Here is a 20044-nt window from a genome sequence, read left to right on the forward strand (position 1 = left end):
TGTTACTTATAAACATACAAACACAGCCAAAGCTAATAACCACAAAATATATCATTAACATTCTGCTAGCTGCATCCACGCCAACGTTAAGATGGCATGGTACATCCGCCAGACCAACCACAGCCAAACTATCAAACAGCAAATTAACAAAACACTGTTCATTAATTAGTCAAATACATTTTATCACCCACGTTGGCTTCTGATAAGAGTGGTGGCTTTGATCGGAGTCCCAGATACATTTGAAATCCTAATTGAGACTGTTGTTATAACAAGCCATTACAATAAACAGTTTCCAAGTCACTGACAACCTATTTTGCCCACGTTTCTGTAACTGGAGCTGCAGAGCGTGAATCTTTGCTATCTGCCGAGCTGCAGACTCGCAACGTTCTGTGTTCGCCTTGTTATGCAACCTAAATCAGTTTAGTCATCCATGATTCAGCTGGCCACCAAATTTGTGTTTACTTTTTGAACACTGTCAGAATCTTGGAAGTCTTTTTTATTAGCTTTCACGTCGTTGAATCGGTGATGATTGAGAACAAAAAGGTTTTTGACATGCCATGTTGCAATGTGAAAATAGCCCTGACAGGAAATTACAAAAATAAGCTCCATTCTCTGTTGAGCTGGGTGCTGGTAGACTGTCTGAAGAAGTCATGTATCCTTATCCCAAGCATTTACATGTGAATAATGACTGTATGTAAAACAGACATGTCCTTACATCATTGTTCCGTGAACAGAAAGTGCTGTGTCATCTTCTTTGGACTATTTTTTAAGCAGAGGACAGTCAAAATGGCAGTAAACGATGACGATATAAATCAACTTTGCTAAGAGGTGGTTACGTCGTCTGACATGCCAAGAACTGCTACAGTCAGAGAGAAAGCAAGACAGAGTTGCATTGTCATGTCTTACACTAATGCTTGGTAATCCTCGGTACAAGCTTACATAAAGCGCTCTGTCAGATCTCATAGTCTCTCTGTTGTAAGAAAAGCACTGCATTCAAGTCTCCACAAAGCCCCTTCTGCCTGATAATTATTCAAATTATCTTCAAGTGCCTTTGCTTAGGTAACTTAAAAGTGGCCTTTGATATTCAAGCTGATTTATCTAAAATAAAAACACTGATAAAATATTTGCATTTTTTCTGGAGTGAAAAGCAAGCACAGTATTAGTCATGGTAGGACGAAGAAAAAAAGACACAGGTAAAAAAAAAAAAAACCTAAAAAAAAAAAAAAACGAAAACATTTAAATAAATCACACTACTAATCTTTTTGAGGATTCATAAATACTAAAAAAATTTAGTGAAAAAATATTGACAGTTTCTGAACAGGTTTCCCAAACACACCTTGTGTGACTTGTCTGTAATTGGCCGAAAAACAGAGTAGCCCCGCCTCAAACTCACGTTGTCGGTTGAGGCAGAAGTTGAGAGATCGGACAAACAAACAGAGCAATATTTTGAAAGTGCCTCAGAGACGACAGGCCTCATTCATGAAATTTGTGCACAGTGAATTCCTGCGTAAATAGTTTGTGAAAACATTCATTTGTAAATTGTTCCATTAATTCAAATACAACATCTTACATCAGAATGGTATTACGAACAAATTGCAGAGAAAAATTTTAACTATATATTTAAATGAATGTTTTAACTTAAATTGTTAGTACAATCATTCTCATATAAACTGTCACATTTAATTTAATACAACAATTTACGTAAGAATGGTTTTACGAAGTATTTACACAGGATTTTTTCCATAAATTTTATAAAGATTTGACATAAATTGTTCGTAAAATCATTCTTACATAAATTGTCTCATTGCGACAATTTACGCAAGAATGGTTTTAAGAACGATAAACATATATTTTAATTCATCTAATTTTAAATAATTTGTTCGTAAAACCATTCTTATATGAACTGTCGCATTAATTTGAATGCAACAACTTACATCAGAATGGTATTACGAACGAACTGCACAGAAAAATTGTAACTATATATTTAAATGAATGTTTTAACTTAAATTGTTAGTACAATCATTCGTTTATAAACTGTCACATTTAATTTAATACAACAATTTATGTAAGAATGGTTTTAAGAACGATAAACATATATTTGAATTCATCTAATTTTAAATAATTTGTTCGTAAAACCATTCTTAAATAAACTGTCGCATTAATTTGAACGCAACAACTTACATCAGAATGGTATTATTAATGAATTGCACCAAAATTTGTAAATAAACATTTTATATAAATGATTTTACTGAAATTGTCCATAAAACCATTCTTACAAAAATTGTTGCGTTCAATTTAATGCAACAATTTACATCAGAATGGTGTTACAAAAGATTTGCTCAGAAATGTGTTCATGAATGAGGTCCGCAGTGTTTGCACTCCTCAGAGTCAACCTAAAAATGGTTTTCTTGCTGTCATTGTACATACAAGGATAAGAGAACATATTTTAACAACAAAAAAATATCCACATCACCTTTACAACTGAAGTGATGGATAGAGTCACCAAACAAAATTTCCAAAATAATCACTGTTTTCAAACAGGTTCCAGAAAAATATTCCACTGGTTGTAGAAACAAATAGTTCCACCAAAAACTAGCACCATTCGTTGAGACAATTACCGTACATTTATGAAAGACCATATGGAAAGCACAACATTTGCTTAAAGATATAGTTCACCCAAAAATGAAAATTCTCTCATCATTTACTCACCCTCATAACATCCCAGATGTGTATGACTTTCTTGTCAAGAATATTTCAGCTCTGCTTTAGAAGACATTAATTTTAACCGCTGGAGTCATATGGACTACTTTTACCATGATTGTCTACGCCTTTTGGAGCTTTAAAGGTCTGATCACCATTCACTTGCATTGTATGGACCAACAGAGCTGAGATATTCTTCTAAAAATCTATGTTTGTGTTCTGCTGATGAAAGAAAGTCATACACATCTGGGATGGCATGAGGGTGAGTAAATGATGAGAGAATTTTCATTTTTAAACAAACTACAATGAAATTCTTATAGAGAACAGAGACATTACTGTCCTTCTACTGTCTCCTAAATCCAGCACGGAGCTTTTAATAAGTTCCTGTCCTGAAAGCACTATAATCCAGTCTCTCGAGTGATATATGCTTTGTAGCAAAAGCAGACTGTGACTACGCCACATAATCGAGCCAATATGAAGAAATCACAGTACATGATGGTACTTACCACATACAACTGCTTCCATAGAACAGACCACTCTTGAAGTGTCGAGGTGACCTCTGTCACAATGGGGTCTTCCAGGGGGATCACAGTCTCATATTGGCTGTACAGAAAGGGAAACCACACGTTAGTGTGATCGCTTGCTGTAAGAAACATTGTAGTTGAACTTTTTTAAAAGGCGGAACAATGATACAGTGATGTTCCAGATGGTAATACCAAGGTATTTTGGTATATACCATTGTAATGAATGATTACCATATTAATACTTCATGGCATTTACATGGCAATATTAGGTACTGTACTTCAAAGAACACTTTGGAATGGTACAATGTCAAAAAATAAATAGTACGATTTCGCTTAGGGCCTCATATGCTTAGAAACGGCCCTGATATAAGTATAATGTATGTATAAGTGTATAGAAATTTCTGCCTTTAATTTTAATTGCAACCTTAAATTTTTTTTGTAAAATTAATGTGGTGCAAAAGTTATTACCAGCAGTAATAAGTCATTCCACTTTTCAACTACTTTAAATGTAATTACTGAAAAAGAAAATTGATTTAAATTCTGAAAACTCATAAAATCAAGTAGAAATAGAAGGGTCTCGACTCGAGCTAGCATAAGCGCTAAGTACTATGCCACAACTCCAAGCTTGACAAAAATAAGACGAAAGAGTTCTGGCAAATTGCGGCAAATTTGCCACTCATTATTTTCACATGCAAATGAGCTTTGCGGCAAATTTGTCATTGTCGCTAAAGGTTTGCTGCAGGTTCACCACTACCAGTGAAGAGCTGCAAACTTCTGGCAAACATTTGTGGAGAATCGCAAGCTCATTTGCATGTGCAAAAAAATTGTGGCAAATTTGCTACAAATTTGAAGCAAATTTGCGGCAAGTTTGTCTGAATTATTATATTTTTTTTATTTGTAAGTGTGATCACCCATCTACTGCTTCCTTTGAATGAAAACATTTTAAAACCAGCATCTAAACTTCTCATTACCAGCACTAGGTCCATAAAACTCTGCCCCATGAAATCAGGATTGGAGTTTTATGGCTTTTAGTCCATGTCTGTTAGCTTGCTAGAGTACCTATAACAGTTGACAAAATGACCTTTTAGCAGATATACACATTTACAATCTTTCACTTCTTAGAAAATGGAACAAACAATATTCTAAACATCATCTAATTTGTGTATGAAAATATAAATTGTGTTTATTGTCCATTAACATGCTCTCTAGAATAAGAATGCCACTAAATAGCAATAGCCAGTAAGCAAATCATTCTATTCTATCAGTCTCGCATCATCGTCCTTTTTCAATAGTAAAAACGTGAACACAAACAAAATTGTGTCTGTCAAACCATTTCACGGGGCCTTTAAAATAACAGTGGACACTGCGCTATCATCTGAAAACCAATCCCATTAAATTCTCTAATCCCTGCTTCATCTTCCTGCCGTGGCTCATTAGCGCTTTCTGTTCATTCATCAGCCCTTCTTTGTCCTTTTTGTGTCCTTTTCTGATGCTCTGAGGAAATAGATTGATCTCTTAGTTCTGCTTTGTCATCATATGTGTCCAAAGTTCCCTCTGAAGAGCCCACTGCGTTGAGTAATGTTCCTCTAGTTTTTTTTGGTTTTTTGGTTTTTTTCAGAAATCCAATGAGGTGTTATAATTCAATCTTGGGACATGTGATGGACATTGACAATGCAAAGATCCCTCACCGGTTCACCTAGCTTATTTGTTAAAGCTAAGTGACAAAAACATGTCATTTAGAAATAGCCTTAGCTGCAACACCACAACTATGAGCAAGTTAACATACTGTCTGACTGCATATGTTTACATAGTGATACAAGGAGGTCTTTTATATCTTCCCTTTCATCTCAATGGGACAACGGCAAGTCCATTTCACGCTTTTGAAAGCCCTCCAAAAATGTATCACTCACAAAAAATCAACTATAATACAGTCAAATTAAATATTAATGATGTATTTGTTGCTTGCAATACAAAATTATCAATGGGCGTCAAAGGAGAGAGCAGAATGTTGCAGTTATGATATCTACCAGCAGGGGCTAACTGGACAATGCTAACTAGTCAGGGGCGTAAATTTAATGCGGGGTGGGCGTAACTCCCACCAATAATCTTTGTATTTTACTAATTGGCTTTTTCAAACCAACATAATACAATAAAATACACACAAATGTAGAATATATCAGCTTTAAGATAATTTTCTAAGTATTAATACGTACTATACTTGTCAGACTATTTATTGAAAGCTGGTTGTTAACAAGTTGTGTACCTTTAAACTCTTGAACAAGACCCCTGGGGTGTCATTTACTATGCTACCTGCACTCAGTAAATAAGTGTATATGTATACGTGTGTGTGTGTGTTGTGGGAAGACTGTGAAGTTGTACACACAGCGCCATGCGCAAACAACTGTAAAAGTTGGAAAACAACAAAACAAACAGAAGAAGCTGTGGGCTGACAGTCCCTGATGTTCAATTCTCCCAAGTGTTTTTTGAAGTGAGTTCCCAGAGGGAGCAACAGCCAGGAGTTTTTCTTGTCTCTCTCTCTTGCTCAGTGTTTCTCCACTCTCTCTATGCCTCTGTCACACATGCACACACTCACAGAAATGGATGTCATGCCTTATGTATAGGACCGCTCAGCGTGTCACTGAACAGGTGATTCATACCTGTGAATCAATCTGAAAGCTCATTCCACTGAACTCTGAACAACGCTGTTATTTCGTTCATTAAAAAGATGATCATGATATAAAGGAATAGTTCACACAAAACTGAAAATGTTGTCATAATTTACTCACATTTCTTCTTCTGCAGGACACAAAAGGATGATTCATTTAATATAACAACTTGTCTTTCTGTACAATGGCATTGGATATATATTTTCTTTAATTTTTTTTTTTTTTATGTCTATTGTGCATTCATGAGCGCTAAGAGCTTTTTCACAGAAGCTCCCGTTCACACGTGAACTTGCGTTGCTTAGTGCAAAAAAACATAGCAAGTTCTCACGTGAACACGTGACTTGAGCCACTTTGAACAATATAAAAAGTATAATTTTTGACTGAATAAATGAATGCACAGATGGATGGATGTATGGATGGATGGATGGAGGGATGATGGATGGATGAATGAATTAATGAATGAATGTACAGATGGATGGATGGATGTATAGATGGATGGAGGGATGATGGATGGATGAATGAATTAATGAATGAATGCACAGATGGATAGATAGATGGATGGCTGGATGGATGGATGGATGGATGGATGGATGGATGAATGGAATAAGTATCATAATCTGGTTAGATTACCTCACAAACTGCCTTTACATATTGGTGTAGCTTTTGAACCACCAGGAGCTGTAGTTAGTCTACACCAAGCTAAACCCATATTAAAACTTTGATCACGTTAGAAACAACAGTGTTGGTAGACAGAATCCAAAAGACGAAATCTCAATCAAGATGACACTCAAAAGACACTAGCAGATGAGAAAGTGAATCATAATTTGGACAGAAATGAATAAATAAAACGTCTTCTCTTTTAATGACATCCATCCCTCTCATTTTTGTCTTCCTATCCTTGTCTTACCTCTTTGTTCCTAATTGAGTGAACAGCATGACATAATTCAGTATAAAGACACTTACCCCCTGTTGGTGACGACTGCCTTCTTCAAATGAACATAGCCGGCTGGGAAGATACCCTGCGAAGCAAAAGAGAAGGGCATTACATCTCCGGTTCTGAGACTATTGGCAATTGTTCAGCGTATAACGCAAGAGTGTCCTCTCAACCACTGGTGTCTCTGAGAATGTGCCCAAGCAGAAGACAATTCCAGTGGCCCTTCTAGATGTCATCGTCTTACTTGTTTTTTATTATATTGCCTGCGGCAGAATCTACTTCAGCAACACGACTAAGAGCCAGGAGATAAGCAGAGTTTCTCAACTAGACCTGTCAATGCTGTGTTCCTCTGGAGTAAAGAAGTTGTTCATTTTAGACGGGTTATCCTTGCCGATCAATGTCAGTAGTGCTGTTGATGTAAGGATTGTTGATTAAGTAACTGAAAAGACCAACATTTCTTGTCACCAGCATATATTATGCTATAAATGCTGTTCACCAGCATGGGAAGGTGGTATGTTGGAGTCCCAATCAGACTTCTTAACTATCTTAACCAGCAAGAATCCCTTGGTCAACCATCATTAAGAAATTCCATGCTGGTTGACCAGCATTTTGTTTCTGCTGAACAACATGGCTATATTGGCCTACCAGTGAGAAAGACACTAAACCAGCACTAACCAACATAAACCAGCTTGGCCAAACGTGGAAATTCATGATTGTCTTTTCAGCAAAGGAAATGTTGGAGATAACTGTTGACATACAGGAAAAGTAGAGCTAAAAATTAATGTGAATAGCTTAACCCAGATAATTTAGTCTAGGAAAAATTTGCGAGAAACTCGAGAGTTCATACTGAGATCTAAAACTTTTGATTGCAGACGTTGGTATCTTGGCATATGAACACAGTTTGAGACATTGCTGAGACCTCTTCTGAAACTCTAGAGGAGACACGCAAGACATTACTGATGTCTTTTTCTAAGGAGAAAATCGTTCAAGCAGGGGACTTTAGCAGATGACTCAATTTCTTTCCTTTCATTTCATTGCTGTCTAGAAGAAACAATTGAAATATTCAAGGGATCTTATTTGTGCTTTATCTTTCTTTGTCTATTTAACAGTGTTTGCATTTTCTTGAACTACATTACCTTGCGAATGTTAATTCTTAATCAGAAAACTGGTCATTCTTTACATCCCCTAAGTCAATAAATGTAATTGTAAAGAATACTTTCATACATCTGAGGCAACTGGTTTCATTTCAGTTAACCACCAAAATGGCGCAAAGCTTTCAATTCAACTTTGAAAGTGATCAATATCAATAGCTTGAGGTGGCTAAAATAAATGAATAAACATAATTAATCACCAATTTGCAAGTTACTTTCAGAGACAAAATGGGACTGACATACTTCCGTATATTACAACTCAGTATGAACGCACAAACATCTAATATGAAGAATCCAGATGGAGGAATTTCTTGCCACATGCAGTTGTTGCCTAAATGTATTGACTGTTCACTTTCAAAAGGTCAGATTAATTAGTAATTGAGGACACCAACTGCTCTCAAACAAACTCCATCTGCTAGGGGAAGGATTCCATATGCACGGATGACAAACCAGCATATGTTATTATTCATGAGATGGGTGGTCGCTTGCTAACCGCCTCCTTCAGTTGTACGTACATGAAGACCTCCTATTGTTTGAGGAGAGCTCTTTTCATTTTGATGGCTCATGCGAATCAATTAAACATGTTTGAAAAACTCATCCTTTGATTAATTAAAAGCTAAGCTGGATTTACATGAAAACCTCTTGGGCTAAATGTCAATTAAGTCAATGAATATATTATAGTCAATATTTAATACATTAATTGGTAAATCTCATAAAAGCATGTTACCCATCACTCCAAAATGTTCTTGCTTCTGGAAAATAAAGGCTATTTTTTGCATTACTTTCATGACAATTAAGTACATCCTCCTGCCAAATTCTCATTAATGTAATGCATTTGGACATTTCGCTTTCAAGTTTTTTATTTTTTATTATTCTCAATAGTGATTCTGAATACTGTGAAGTAGTTTATTTCCTGAAATTGTATTATAATAAAATACGCTAATGCAATAAAAAAAATAAAAAAAAAACAGCATAAGAGCACTACAGCTAATACAACCATGATGTATAAATACTTCAATTACATAAACAAAAAATTAATACATAACAACTTTAAGTAATCTTTCATTATTTTTGTGCATTACTATAATGAGAACGAAATTATGGAGGGGAAATCTGATTTTTTTTATTTAAATTAGAAAATGCAAAATATCTTAATAGCCCTGAGCATTTATTTTAAGCAGCATACAATTACTTATTTCCTTCTTTTGATCTTGGTGTGAGATATAACCAGAGAGCAGGTTTGAAAAAAAGTCTTTAGGATGACACGTTGGTTTGATCAATAATTGAAGGTGTGCTGTGTGGCATTTCCAGACTGCATATGAATCATAAGCTGATCCATTAGGACAAGCTCAAATCTACCATAGTCATTTTGTCCTGTGTTCAGCATCCATTTTAAAAGAAGATAAAAAGCTGCTCTACATGAGGTGAACTGAGAGGGGATGTTATTCTAGAGCCTGAGGCAAACAGGTGTGTGTATGTGTATCATCTCCATCTGTTGAAACTCTTGAATTATTAGTTTGTGTGAGTGCCAGAAGAATATATTTTATTTTATTTTTAATTTTTTTCTTGAGTACCAGGGCTGAGTAATGAAAATAAAATGGCATATATCATGAATGAGTAGTGGTACTTCAGGGGAAGAAAACACAAATATAATATTGTGAGCAAGGCTGCTGCCTCTTGTGGCCAACAATGTAATTCCTCCCTCCTGGTGCTATTGGTTCTCTAAGTGACCCAGTGATTGGTAAAACTGTAATCTATTTCTGAGTTTAATAGACCTTATTTACAGTAGCACCATCTTTTTTTTGTTTTGTTTTTTCTCTCCCTTTTTCAGAGTGCCCAATTCCCAATGCTTTCTAAGTCCTTGTGGTGGCATAGTGACTCGCCTCAATCTGGGTGGCGGAGGACAAATCTCAGTTGCCTCCACCTCCGAGACAGTCAATCCATGCATCTTATCACATGACTTGTTGTGCACGTTACCACAGAGACATAGCGCATGTGGAGGCTTCACGCTATTCTCCGCGGCATCCACACACAACTCACCACGTGCCCCACCGAGAGCGAGAACCACATTATAGCAATCACGAGGAGGTTACCCCATGTGACTCTACCCTCCCTAGCAACCGGGCCAATTTGGTTGCTTAGGAGACCTGGCTGGAGTCACTCAGCATGCCCTGGATTCGAACTCATGACTCCAGGGGTGGTAGTCAATGTCTTTACTCACTGAGCTACCCAGCCCCCATAGTAGCACCATCTTTGGTTCATTTGGAATGAAAAAATCTCTGCAATGACTTTCACTGTATAAAGCTATCAAGCTCCTAGATCACATCTTTATTTACACAATTCATGTTGTCTGGAGTTTTTTGTTTACTGAAATTTCTTGGAAAGGTATTTTTTCAATGTTTCGTCAGCGGAACATTCCGAAAACACTTTAAACAACTGTTTAATTAATTGAAGAAGCTGTATGTCAATCCCTTACAGCCTCGTTGTCATTCCCATCAAAAATCAAAGATGGCAATGACGAAAATAAGGTCTATAGAACTGAGTTCGGAATTGCATACTACCACACTACTTATACTATTTCTGTCATTGATAGATATGGCAGAAGTAGTAAGAGTACTATAGGAAGAATGCAATTCCGAACTCAGCACTAATTCTTAGTATACTAGGCTGGAAGTGTATGGTTGTCTGCAAATGTAAGTTACTACCTGTTTCTTTAGCTAGCTGTTCGGCTTGTTAGCTTTTAAGTTAAAGTATCAAAACAACATATTTTTTTGTTAACTGTCTAGCTGTATTTTATTATTTCATCCTTATAACCTTGTGAAACACAGTACAGTCTGGAAGTATAGCTAGCTGTTTGGCTAGTGAGTTTGCTAGTTGCAATTTGTTTTTTTTGTTTTTTTGTTTTTTTTGACTTGCAGAATTTAATTATCTAATACTTAAAATCTTGTGAAACACCTTATAATCTGATATTGGCTGTCTGCAAATGTAAATAACTACCTGTTCCTTTAGCTGTTCGGCAAGTTATCTTGCTATTAAAAATCAAAACAACAGACTTTTGTTGGCTACCGTGTTGTTTTTTACTCTAATTTATTATTTCATCCTTACAACCTTAAGAAACATCTTATAATCTGTGAGTACATGGTTGTCTGCAGATGTACAGTAAATGGCTTGCTGTTCCCTTAGCTAGCTGTCCGGGTAGTTAGCTTGCTAATTACGATCAAAACAACAATTTTTTGTCATTCTGTATTTTACTGTAATTCATTATTTCATCCTTACAACCTTGTGAAACACTTTCCGGGTTCCACTTCATTGACTGCAATGTAAATAATTTAGATAATAAGACTTATAGATTTACAGCAGAATAATACCCTAATATCAGATAATTTTCTAACGTCAGCATTTATAGTAAAAGAGTAAGTAGATCATTCTCTTGTTGCTGTGTTGAAGAGACGATAATAAAATCCGCTTCTTACTTTAACGAGAGCGTGACGATGCCGTTTTTTAAAGTCTCCATGTAAACCTCTATTCATATTCATCTGCAAAACCTCCGATGTTGCCTTTATTTATTTATATATTCAATGACTGATCTCTCATTCCTTCTGCCCGTGCAACAGTGTGTGATGAAATGATGGAAAAATGCGATAAATTGTAAAACTATTTGTGCTACAAACCAATGTGTTTCTGTAAGGAATAATTGATGACAGAGCATTGAATTATTGAACAACACCCGAGGTGGTAATGCGGTCACGATGCGCAGCGGGTGTGCATTATTTTTCAATAATTCAACGGGCCGGAGTCAATTATTCCACTTATACCATGGTTACCACACCTTGAGGCATCGTTCAGGGTTTTATCTCAAGACATTTTCTGGCTTTTGTCCCTAAAACACTGACTGGAACTACTTTCTTCCGCCACTGATTCAGCATCTTGCTTTGATACAGTCCGAGCCTTTATTGCTAGTTCGAAAACGTCACTTTAGAAATAGCAACGGAGGATTGCGAGGCTTGCGCTGGTTTACTGGAGCACTTACTGGAGTAATAGGGTAGTGCGTTTGTGAGAGAGAGGTTTTTTTTGAGGGATTGAAAGAAAGAAACTCAGAAACTGAGAGCGATCACTTCTGGGATTACCTTTTTTGCTGTAGCTCTCGTCATAATTAGCATCGCTTCAAAATTGCCAAGATGTAAGTTGAAGCACTTCTCAGCAGCAGCGAGTGTCACCATATTTCCATTACAACCGTAACAACTGTTTTCAACCCTACTGAGATGCAAGTGTGCACTGACATGATGGCTCTGTTTTTTGCTTGCAAGTGTGTGCGTAATGCGTATATGAATGTGTGTCCACGTGTGTGTGAGAGCGCTTAAGAGAGGGGGAGGGGGAGCAGAGGGTGTTTCCCTCAGATATTTCAGATAATATAGAAACTGTTCTATTGATCAAGTGTATCTAGCTTTGATACAGCTCAAGCCTTCGTTGTTTGAAAACGTCACTTTAGAACTAGCAACGGAGGATGCGCTACTTTACAGAGTAACAAGGTTGTGTGTGTGTGTGTGTGTGTGTGTGTGTGTGTGTGTGCACAAGAAAGAGAGAAACTGAGAGAAATCTTGTGTGGAATTATCTGTGTTTAAAGTGGCTCTCGTCAGGATTAACATCGCTTCAAATTGCCAAAGTGTAAGTTTAAGTCTCAACAGCAGCGAATGTCGCCATTCTTGTATAGTTTTCCATTGCTAAACAACTGTTTACAATCCCAGTGAGTTGTGGGGGTGTGCTGACTTTGAGAGTTTGTGTGAGAGCGAGAGAGAGGGGGAGGGTTAGCGCAGTGCTTTCTACTATAGCTATGTGATACTGATTAAGGCGAAATACATTGAAACAAAAAGTTTCACATATTAAAAGTTATTTTGGATAATATAAACTATTGTATTGATCAAGTCACGGGGGGTGCGGCTCTATTAGTTGGTCACGACTCGAGTGTGTGTGGGGGGGCGGGAGATGAGAGTGAAAGAGAGAGAGCGAGAGAGAGAGAGAGAGAGAAAGAGAGGGAGCCCAAGGACGCTTTTCATTCGAAATTGAAATAAATTTAGGTTATTATAGACATTTTTTGTCATTCCTATCCGATGTACCTACCCGGTGTCTTTGTTTTATTTGGTTATTTTGTTGTGGTAGCCTGTAGGGCTCTTTGAAATAACTGAAATCATTTGGTGAAGTGATATGGAACCGTTATGCGGTCAAGTCCTGGAACTACTTCATAGCTGTGTGTTTACTTGAAAAATAATTGCACACCTTAGAACATCCGTCAACCAATCAGAATCAAGCATTCAACAGACCCGTGGTATAAGAAAATAATAATTGATAATAATAATATGACATATATTGCCAGCTGAAGGTAGAAACTTAAAGGTGGTCTTTCATAAATGTTTATGCTAAAATGCTAAGATACTTTCCATTATCATGTGAACATCCATTTTTGTTTAAATCTACACAAAATATTTGTGTACATGTATATCCATGTCAGGTAATTCATGTCATGTTAGTTCCCTATCTGTCACTCACTCGATGATGTGTCTATGTAATGACACTAAGGGTCGCCCTTGGGAACCCCAAACACCTCTGATCTTTGAGAAAAGGCCAATGGGAATTGGCGAGTGGAATTTGCATGCCACTCCCCCGGACATACGGGTATAAAAGGAGCTGGCTCGCAACCACTCATTCAGATTTTTTCTTTGGAGCCGAGCGGTTGTGTTCAGCGAGCTGAATCCTCTGCCATTCCATTCACCTCTAAAAAAACTGTTGGATTTACGGAGCATTACAGCGGCTTCTCCCCCTCGTGCACTGGTGGTGTGCAGAGAACGCCCCCGGGTGCTTCGACAGTCTAAAAGAGTATATATTCTCACGATAAAAGAGTATATTTTCCCTACTAAAAGAGTGGCACTGACGGAGAGCGTCTTTTTAAAGATGCCTTTCCATCTGTGTTTATTTCCTGGTTGCGATCGTTACCTCTCCGCTTCCGATGGCCACGATTGCTGTCTTACGTGCTTGGGCGCTGCCCACGCGGAGACAGCGTTCGTGGACGGGTCATGTTCTCACTGCGAGAATATGACCATGGCATGCAATGGTTTGCCCGTCTCGCACCGCCAGTCAACGTAACACAGTTCAGCTAGTTGTGGCGTTCCGTATAGGGACCGCTAATGTCACTACATCGACACAACATCGAGTGAGTGACAGATAGGGGACGTCCTGGTTACTTTCATAACCTCTGTTCCCTGATGGAGGGAACGAGACATTGTGTCCCTCCTGCCACAACTCTGAACTACCCGCTGAAATAGCCGGGACCCTGTCTCGGCTCCTCAGCACAAAACCTGAATGAGTGGTTGCGAGCCCAAGGGCGACCCCTTGTGTCACTACATCGACACAATGTCTCGTTCCCTCCATCAGAGAATGGAGGTTATGAAAGTAACCAGGACGTTAACTTGACTGTGACACCAGCTTCTGTCTTCCACCAGGTGTGCTGTACAGGTGCCTATGGATATGCCTGCTGACCTGTTACTAATGACCCGGGTCTCTATTTATTAAAGTAACAAAGACAAAAAAGTGTGCTTCACTGCTCTCGCTCGCAGCAGCCTAATGCTCGTTTAGCAGAAAAAGGTCACCATAGAGCCAAATAAGAATAGCAACTCCGCTGCAAGCGCATAGTACAGAGTGGAAGCGAACCAGAGCAAGAGCAAGCAGCTTCTGTATATTTAAATTTTTCCTGACAGTAATTATTCCCTTGATTATTTGGGAAGCACACCTACTCTTTGTTTGCTTAAAGAATCAAAATGTACTCCATTTACTTTCTTAATAAATTTCCCTGGTCCTATTGTGCATGATTCATCAGTGTACTTTATTCTAAAGGGAGAAAAAGAAATAGTTCTCATATGTTTCATCAAAATGTAATAACATTCTCTGGCTCTGAAACAGCCTTCCTTTTCTGATGAATGTAACCAAGTCTGGGCAGGCAGGTTTATCTAAAAATGTATATTACATAGACTATAATTATTAGGCTGTTTCCTTGCATATTTGTGACTCAGCGGAGGTCATATTAGGGTTGCCAACAGACCTGTATTGGTGAGGACATCCCATATTTTGGCCGAAATGAAGACATTCCATAAAGTACACCCATTGTGACACATTTTAGAATTTAAACACTCAACATGCACTCAGCGGATGGCGACACACTCGAGGGGGACCACCCTTTTCGATCAAAGCCTTTTCATAAAAAACATTGGCTACTATTACCTCCCAGACTGACACACTTTTGGCACAAATAAGGCATCTGTCGTTGATCGCTAGCAAACATGAAGTTCATCAGAGTGTTTTGTCTTAACTTTGCGAGTGTTAATTTTATAACCTGGTACTATTATTTTATTTTAGTGAGCTGAATTACACTTTGACGTTACTTGCTAAACTTACAGGGTGGTGAAGGTGAACCAGTATGTTTTAAAAATACATTTTTGAGCCAAACACTATCCAGCATTCCTACTTTGGCAGGAATGTAAATAATTAATCAGTTTTGAAAGCTGACTATCCCACTGTGCTCTGCTCCTAACATTTATTAATACTGAATTTTGAATGCAAGATGAGGAGAAACTTACTAACAGAGATTCGTATTCATTTGATTGTAGATGTAATAGGCCATTAATCAGCTCACATTCAAAGAATATTGCTGAATTTACATTACATCTGGATTACTGTAATTATACGTTTCCAATAACAAAATCGGTCATTGTTTTGTTGTTTTTCTCAAACTTGAATTTACAAGTTGGAAACTTTAAAGTTATGAAAGCTCTGACTTCTCTTATTTAACGTAGGGGTGTATCTAGATGGGTGGCTGGGGATGGCCCTTGCCACCCTTAAAATTTGATTGGTCAACTCTGGTGCAGCCCCAAAATGTAAGACTATGATTGGCCATCTACTAAGTCAGAAGTGGGACCTTTGGTAAAACCAGATGTAAACAGTGTTTGAAGAAAAAAAAAAAAAAAAAAGTAATCTGCTATAAATCACTAATTACTTAAAAAATGTCATCAGATTACTTTTCTGATTATTTTGTTGAAACATAATCAAAATACTAGTTACTTTAATTTTAAGCTACTTTCTAAAACACTTTTCACATATTTTTATTTAAACATATTTAACTTAATTGAAATTCAGTAACATGTATTCTAGTAATCTAGTAATTACTAGAATGTAAAATATAATGCATAATACTAATTTTGACCTAAAAGTTAAGTACATTTAAGTTACTAATTACTTTCTAATCCGATGACACACAACATTGGATATAAATTCCTTGGTTTGAATTGGAACAGGAAGCAGATGTCAGTTATTGACAGTACCCTGTGTTCTTCCTTTCAAAAACAGATAAATCAAGCACAGAATGTAGGGGTTTCGAGAAGTGTGGAACTATTTTTAACCATACAGCATTTTAAAAACACAATGCTCACAGATGTCCATTTGACTCATTTGTATAAAGACTAACAAATACAAAATAGGGCAGATGTGCCACAAATTATATTGACTCAACATGAAGTGAATACACCATAATGTTAAAATGGGCAACTTTTTATAGTAACTTAAGTCAATAACATTAACAGACATCCTAAAAGTATACATCTTACAGATCATTGGTTAATGTACATTTAAATAGAAATGTCAGGAAACTTTGATACAACTATTGCCTTAAGTGCAGCACTATGCGGATACATCATAAGTGCGAAGTCAATGGGCATGGCCATGAGGTTTTTATATATTCATGCAAGCATGAACTGTAGGCGCAAGTGGGTTTGGTGAAGTTGCACGCACAGAGCGCTTATGGGCTGGGACAAGTGCAATTTAATTCTTAGGTTCTTCTCCGGTTATTGCACCATCTGCATCCTTTTTTATTTTTGTGGCAAAAGGTCTTTTGCTTATCGTAAAGGAGGAAGTGGGAACCGGGTGAACAATCAGGAAGACTTTTAATAAGACAGAACATAAAACTGCTTTTCAGCACAACCAAACATTGACGCACACACACAGCTCCGTTTGCTCTCTCATTCCGTTGGCTTTACAGCCTAACACGCGGAATGCACACGTTTAGCGGATGCGTGCATCTCCCTCTCTCGAACTGGTGTCTCCGGCTCCTCTTTATCCCCCTCCCGGCTGATTGGGGTAATTCAGCGCCAGGCGTCCATCCTTACGGCCCGGTCATGTCCTCCTCCTCGTCACAATATTGTATTTCCAGTTAAGCAACGTCGCTATAAATGAAGACAGTCAATTCATAAGAATTTGGAAGTGTAAATGGGCTGTATGCAAGGCATCCCCTTCTCTTTGACTGTATTGTCATCTTTGCTGCTCCGGACCGCGATTAATGTGTTGTTTACTCTCTATCGGCCTCTGTGGGACTGTTGGCTCTCATACTGCTCACCTGTATCTCACCTGCTTGAAATATGCTTTGCTTCTCTCCCATTGTTCATTGTTTTTAATGTATATTTGTTATATGTTTCTCAGTTTAATGTTTAATTTTTGTATAGTGTCCTTGAACTTTGAAAAGGTGCTATACAAAATAAACGTATTATTATTAATCATAGTGATCTACTCACATAAAAAATAATGGCAAGTATTAAAAGTGATCGATAGCTCTTGGACGTGGTTCTCAAACATCTTAGCACAATTACCTATTTCTCAGGAAAATAGCAAATTGCGCTTTGCGCAAATTCATTAACATACAATACACCTACAGTTTGCGCACATACACCCACGATAGCGCAAATGCTCTCACCCATGGCCACTTGCGCTTTGCCCTGACACGAAAATTGCGCTTAGAATTTCTACCATCACGAAAATTGGATAAGACAGCGCATAGTTGTTGCGCCTATAGCGCAGTCACGAATATAGATTCCTGTATCGCCATGTCTCTGAACTACTGATCTGTTAAGCATTACATAATTTCTGTTCATGATTTGCCAATTCAAGCTGTTACCAAGACATTTGAAAGAGCTTTAAGAAAGTGAAAATCACATAACAATAGCCATGAAAAGCTTCGGGAAATAAAGACTGACTCTAGAGAGATCTTTAGTGAGACAGTGACAAAGCAGAGACACCAATATGTCAGGTTTAAATTTGTCTGGGTAACAAAGCTATCTTCTCCTGCCTTCATTCATCTTGATAAAGACAGGTTCTGTGTGCAGGGCTGTCTAAAAGACCCTCTCCTCTCTGTCACCCCTCTTGAACCCTCTCCCAGTGTGGCAGCAGGTTGCATTTCCTCTCTGCCATAAGGTGTAATGATCTGCTCTAATCGGCAGGAATGTCTCTCTGGTGACACCGCTGACTGTGGCCTGGGTTCTGGAGTAGTAACTCTGTTCTGTGAAAAAAAACAAAACAAAAAAAAAAAACATCCCAGATTTTTGAGTGGAAGAGACATTATCAGTGCTGTTGCCTCACTGCTGATGAAGTGGAATCCGACAATCAAATTCACCCCTTGCTTGAGGTAAATCAAGCTAAGCAGATAACATCATTGTTCTTGACAATTTTTAGGTAAGTTACTAAAAAGTATGGTGGCACATAAAAGGTAATCACATTACTACTTACTTTTAAGTTACTTAAAAGTACCAACATATGTTACCAACATATTTCAACTATTTGGTGTTTCCAAAAACCGAAACTTCATCTCTTTTCCTGTGGTTAGAAGCATAGTTCCTTGTTAGTTTGCTGTATGGACATCATTTAACTTCGCTGAGGCTTCTACATCATTTATTCCATTTATATCTTTCATTCTGTCAACACTTTGAACACGTTTACATGCATTAAAGAAAACAATTTATTCTGGGGTTTGTAGAAAGCAGCGCTCTGAAACATCATGTAAACATGAATGCAGCCGTTTAAGAGATTAAAGGCTGTTAAGAGATAGCGTTTTATAACACACAGTTCCTGTTGGAGAACATGGCTTTTATGTGTATATGTTAATGCAAAAGTGGCGTTAATATGTTTATGAAGAGTGCACATGTGCGTTCGTGCTCAAGTGCGTCAGGGAACCGCGAAGTCTGATGTAGAGGAAAACCCCACTATTGCAGCGCAATGTATCTGTTGCATTACATGGAGTATGCTGCTGTTGTGTCTTCAGCAGCTTTCAGCATTAAACAGCGTTCTGGTGTATGAGTAAATGAGCTATTATAATTTGAATCGAATGATGGATGCGCGCCATAGTTTCTACGGTCGTGCCTAGCTAGTGCATCGTACAATGGTGGTGAAGCAGTAAGTTATGTCGTTGTTGGGAAATGCACACCAGGACTGAAATTTGATTTTGAACAAAATGTTGAACTTTTTTAATGCCAAAGTGTTGCTTTTTCAAAATGTATGAAAAGGGTATTTTTTAATATATATATATATATATATATATATATATATATATATATATATATATATATATATAATATTGGTGAACTATTCCTAAATACTAGATTTGAGAAAGAAATATCCTAAAAGAAATATCCAGTTTATACTCTTTGTCAAGAAAGACATTAAATGCAAAACACAGATAACTGGATGATATGAGTTACAATGACTCATTCTGTCACCAGTTTGCATTTGACACCAAAAAATGACTTAATTATGCCTTAGACAAAATCATTGTGGAAAATCTTTCATTATATCGCCAATGTGCTCCATCTTTTTGTTAGTACTTTTAGTCAAGAACCAACTTCATAGGGAATTCATAGATGCCTTCAACCGCATGTCAATCAAACCAGCCCATATTGTTTGCCGCATTGTGAACTGTCTGTGCTAATCTTGCAAGGCTGTTTGTTTTTCTTGTCTTGAAGGCAGTTTAATATGTCTTGTCATCTTATTTCACCAGACAATGTGCGGTTGGCCTACAGTATATTACAGATGAATGGAATTCATGCAAATTAGATCTTCCAATGCAGCTAAACAATATGAAAGTATTAAATATTCACAAAAAATGTTTCACAAATCTAATCTAACAAAACTATTAATATAGAAAAGCTGGCAAATTTCGTCATTTTTTGAAAAAAGTTTGGATACCTGATTCAGTTTTAAATATTT

General features: G+C 37.3%; 1 protein-coding gene across 12 annotated transcripts in view; it reads right to left on the reverse strand.

Moving 5' to 3' along the window:
* The window catches only part of LOC127438663 (dedicator of cytokinesis protein 3-like), a 260066-nt gene that overhangs the window by 143687 nt on the left and 96335 nt on the right, over positions 1 to 20044 (reverse strand). For all 12 annotated transcript variants that reach the window (XR_007896784.1, XM_051694383.1, XM_051694390.1 and 9 more), the window contains exons 4-5: positions 6854 to 6909; positions 3207 to 3303 (exon numbers count right to left, since the gene is read on the reverse strand). Coding sequence is in view for 11 of the 12 variants with exons in the window: in XM_051694383.1 (XP_051550343.1) it covers positions 3207 to 3303; positions 6854 to 6909 (153 nt within the window). In the remaining variant the exon portion in view is untranslated. The remainder of the gene's footprint in view (positions 1 to 3206; positions 3304 to 6853; positions 6910 to 20044) is intronic.

The sequence above is a fragment of the Myxocyprinus asiaticus genome, chromosome 50, assembly GCF_019703515.2.
Source record: "Myxocyprinus asiaticus isolate MX2 ecotype Aquarium Trade chromosome 50, UBuf_Myxa_2, whole genome shotgun sequence".
Classification (NCBI taxonomy): domain Eukaryota; kingdom Metazoa; phylum Chordata; class Actinopteri; order Cypriniformes; family Catostomidae; genus Myxocyprinus; species Myxocyprinus asiaticus.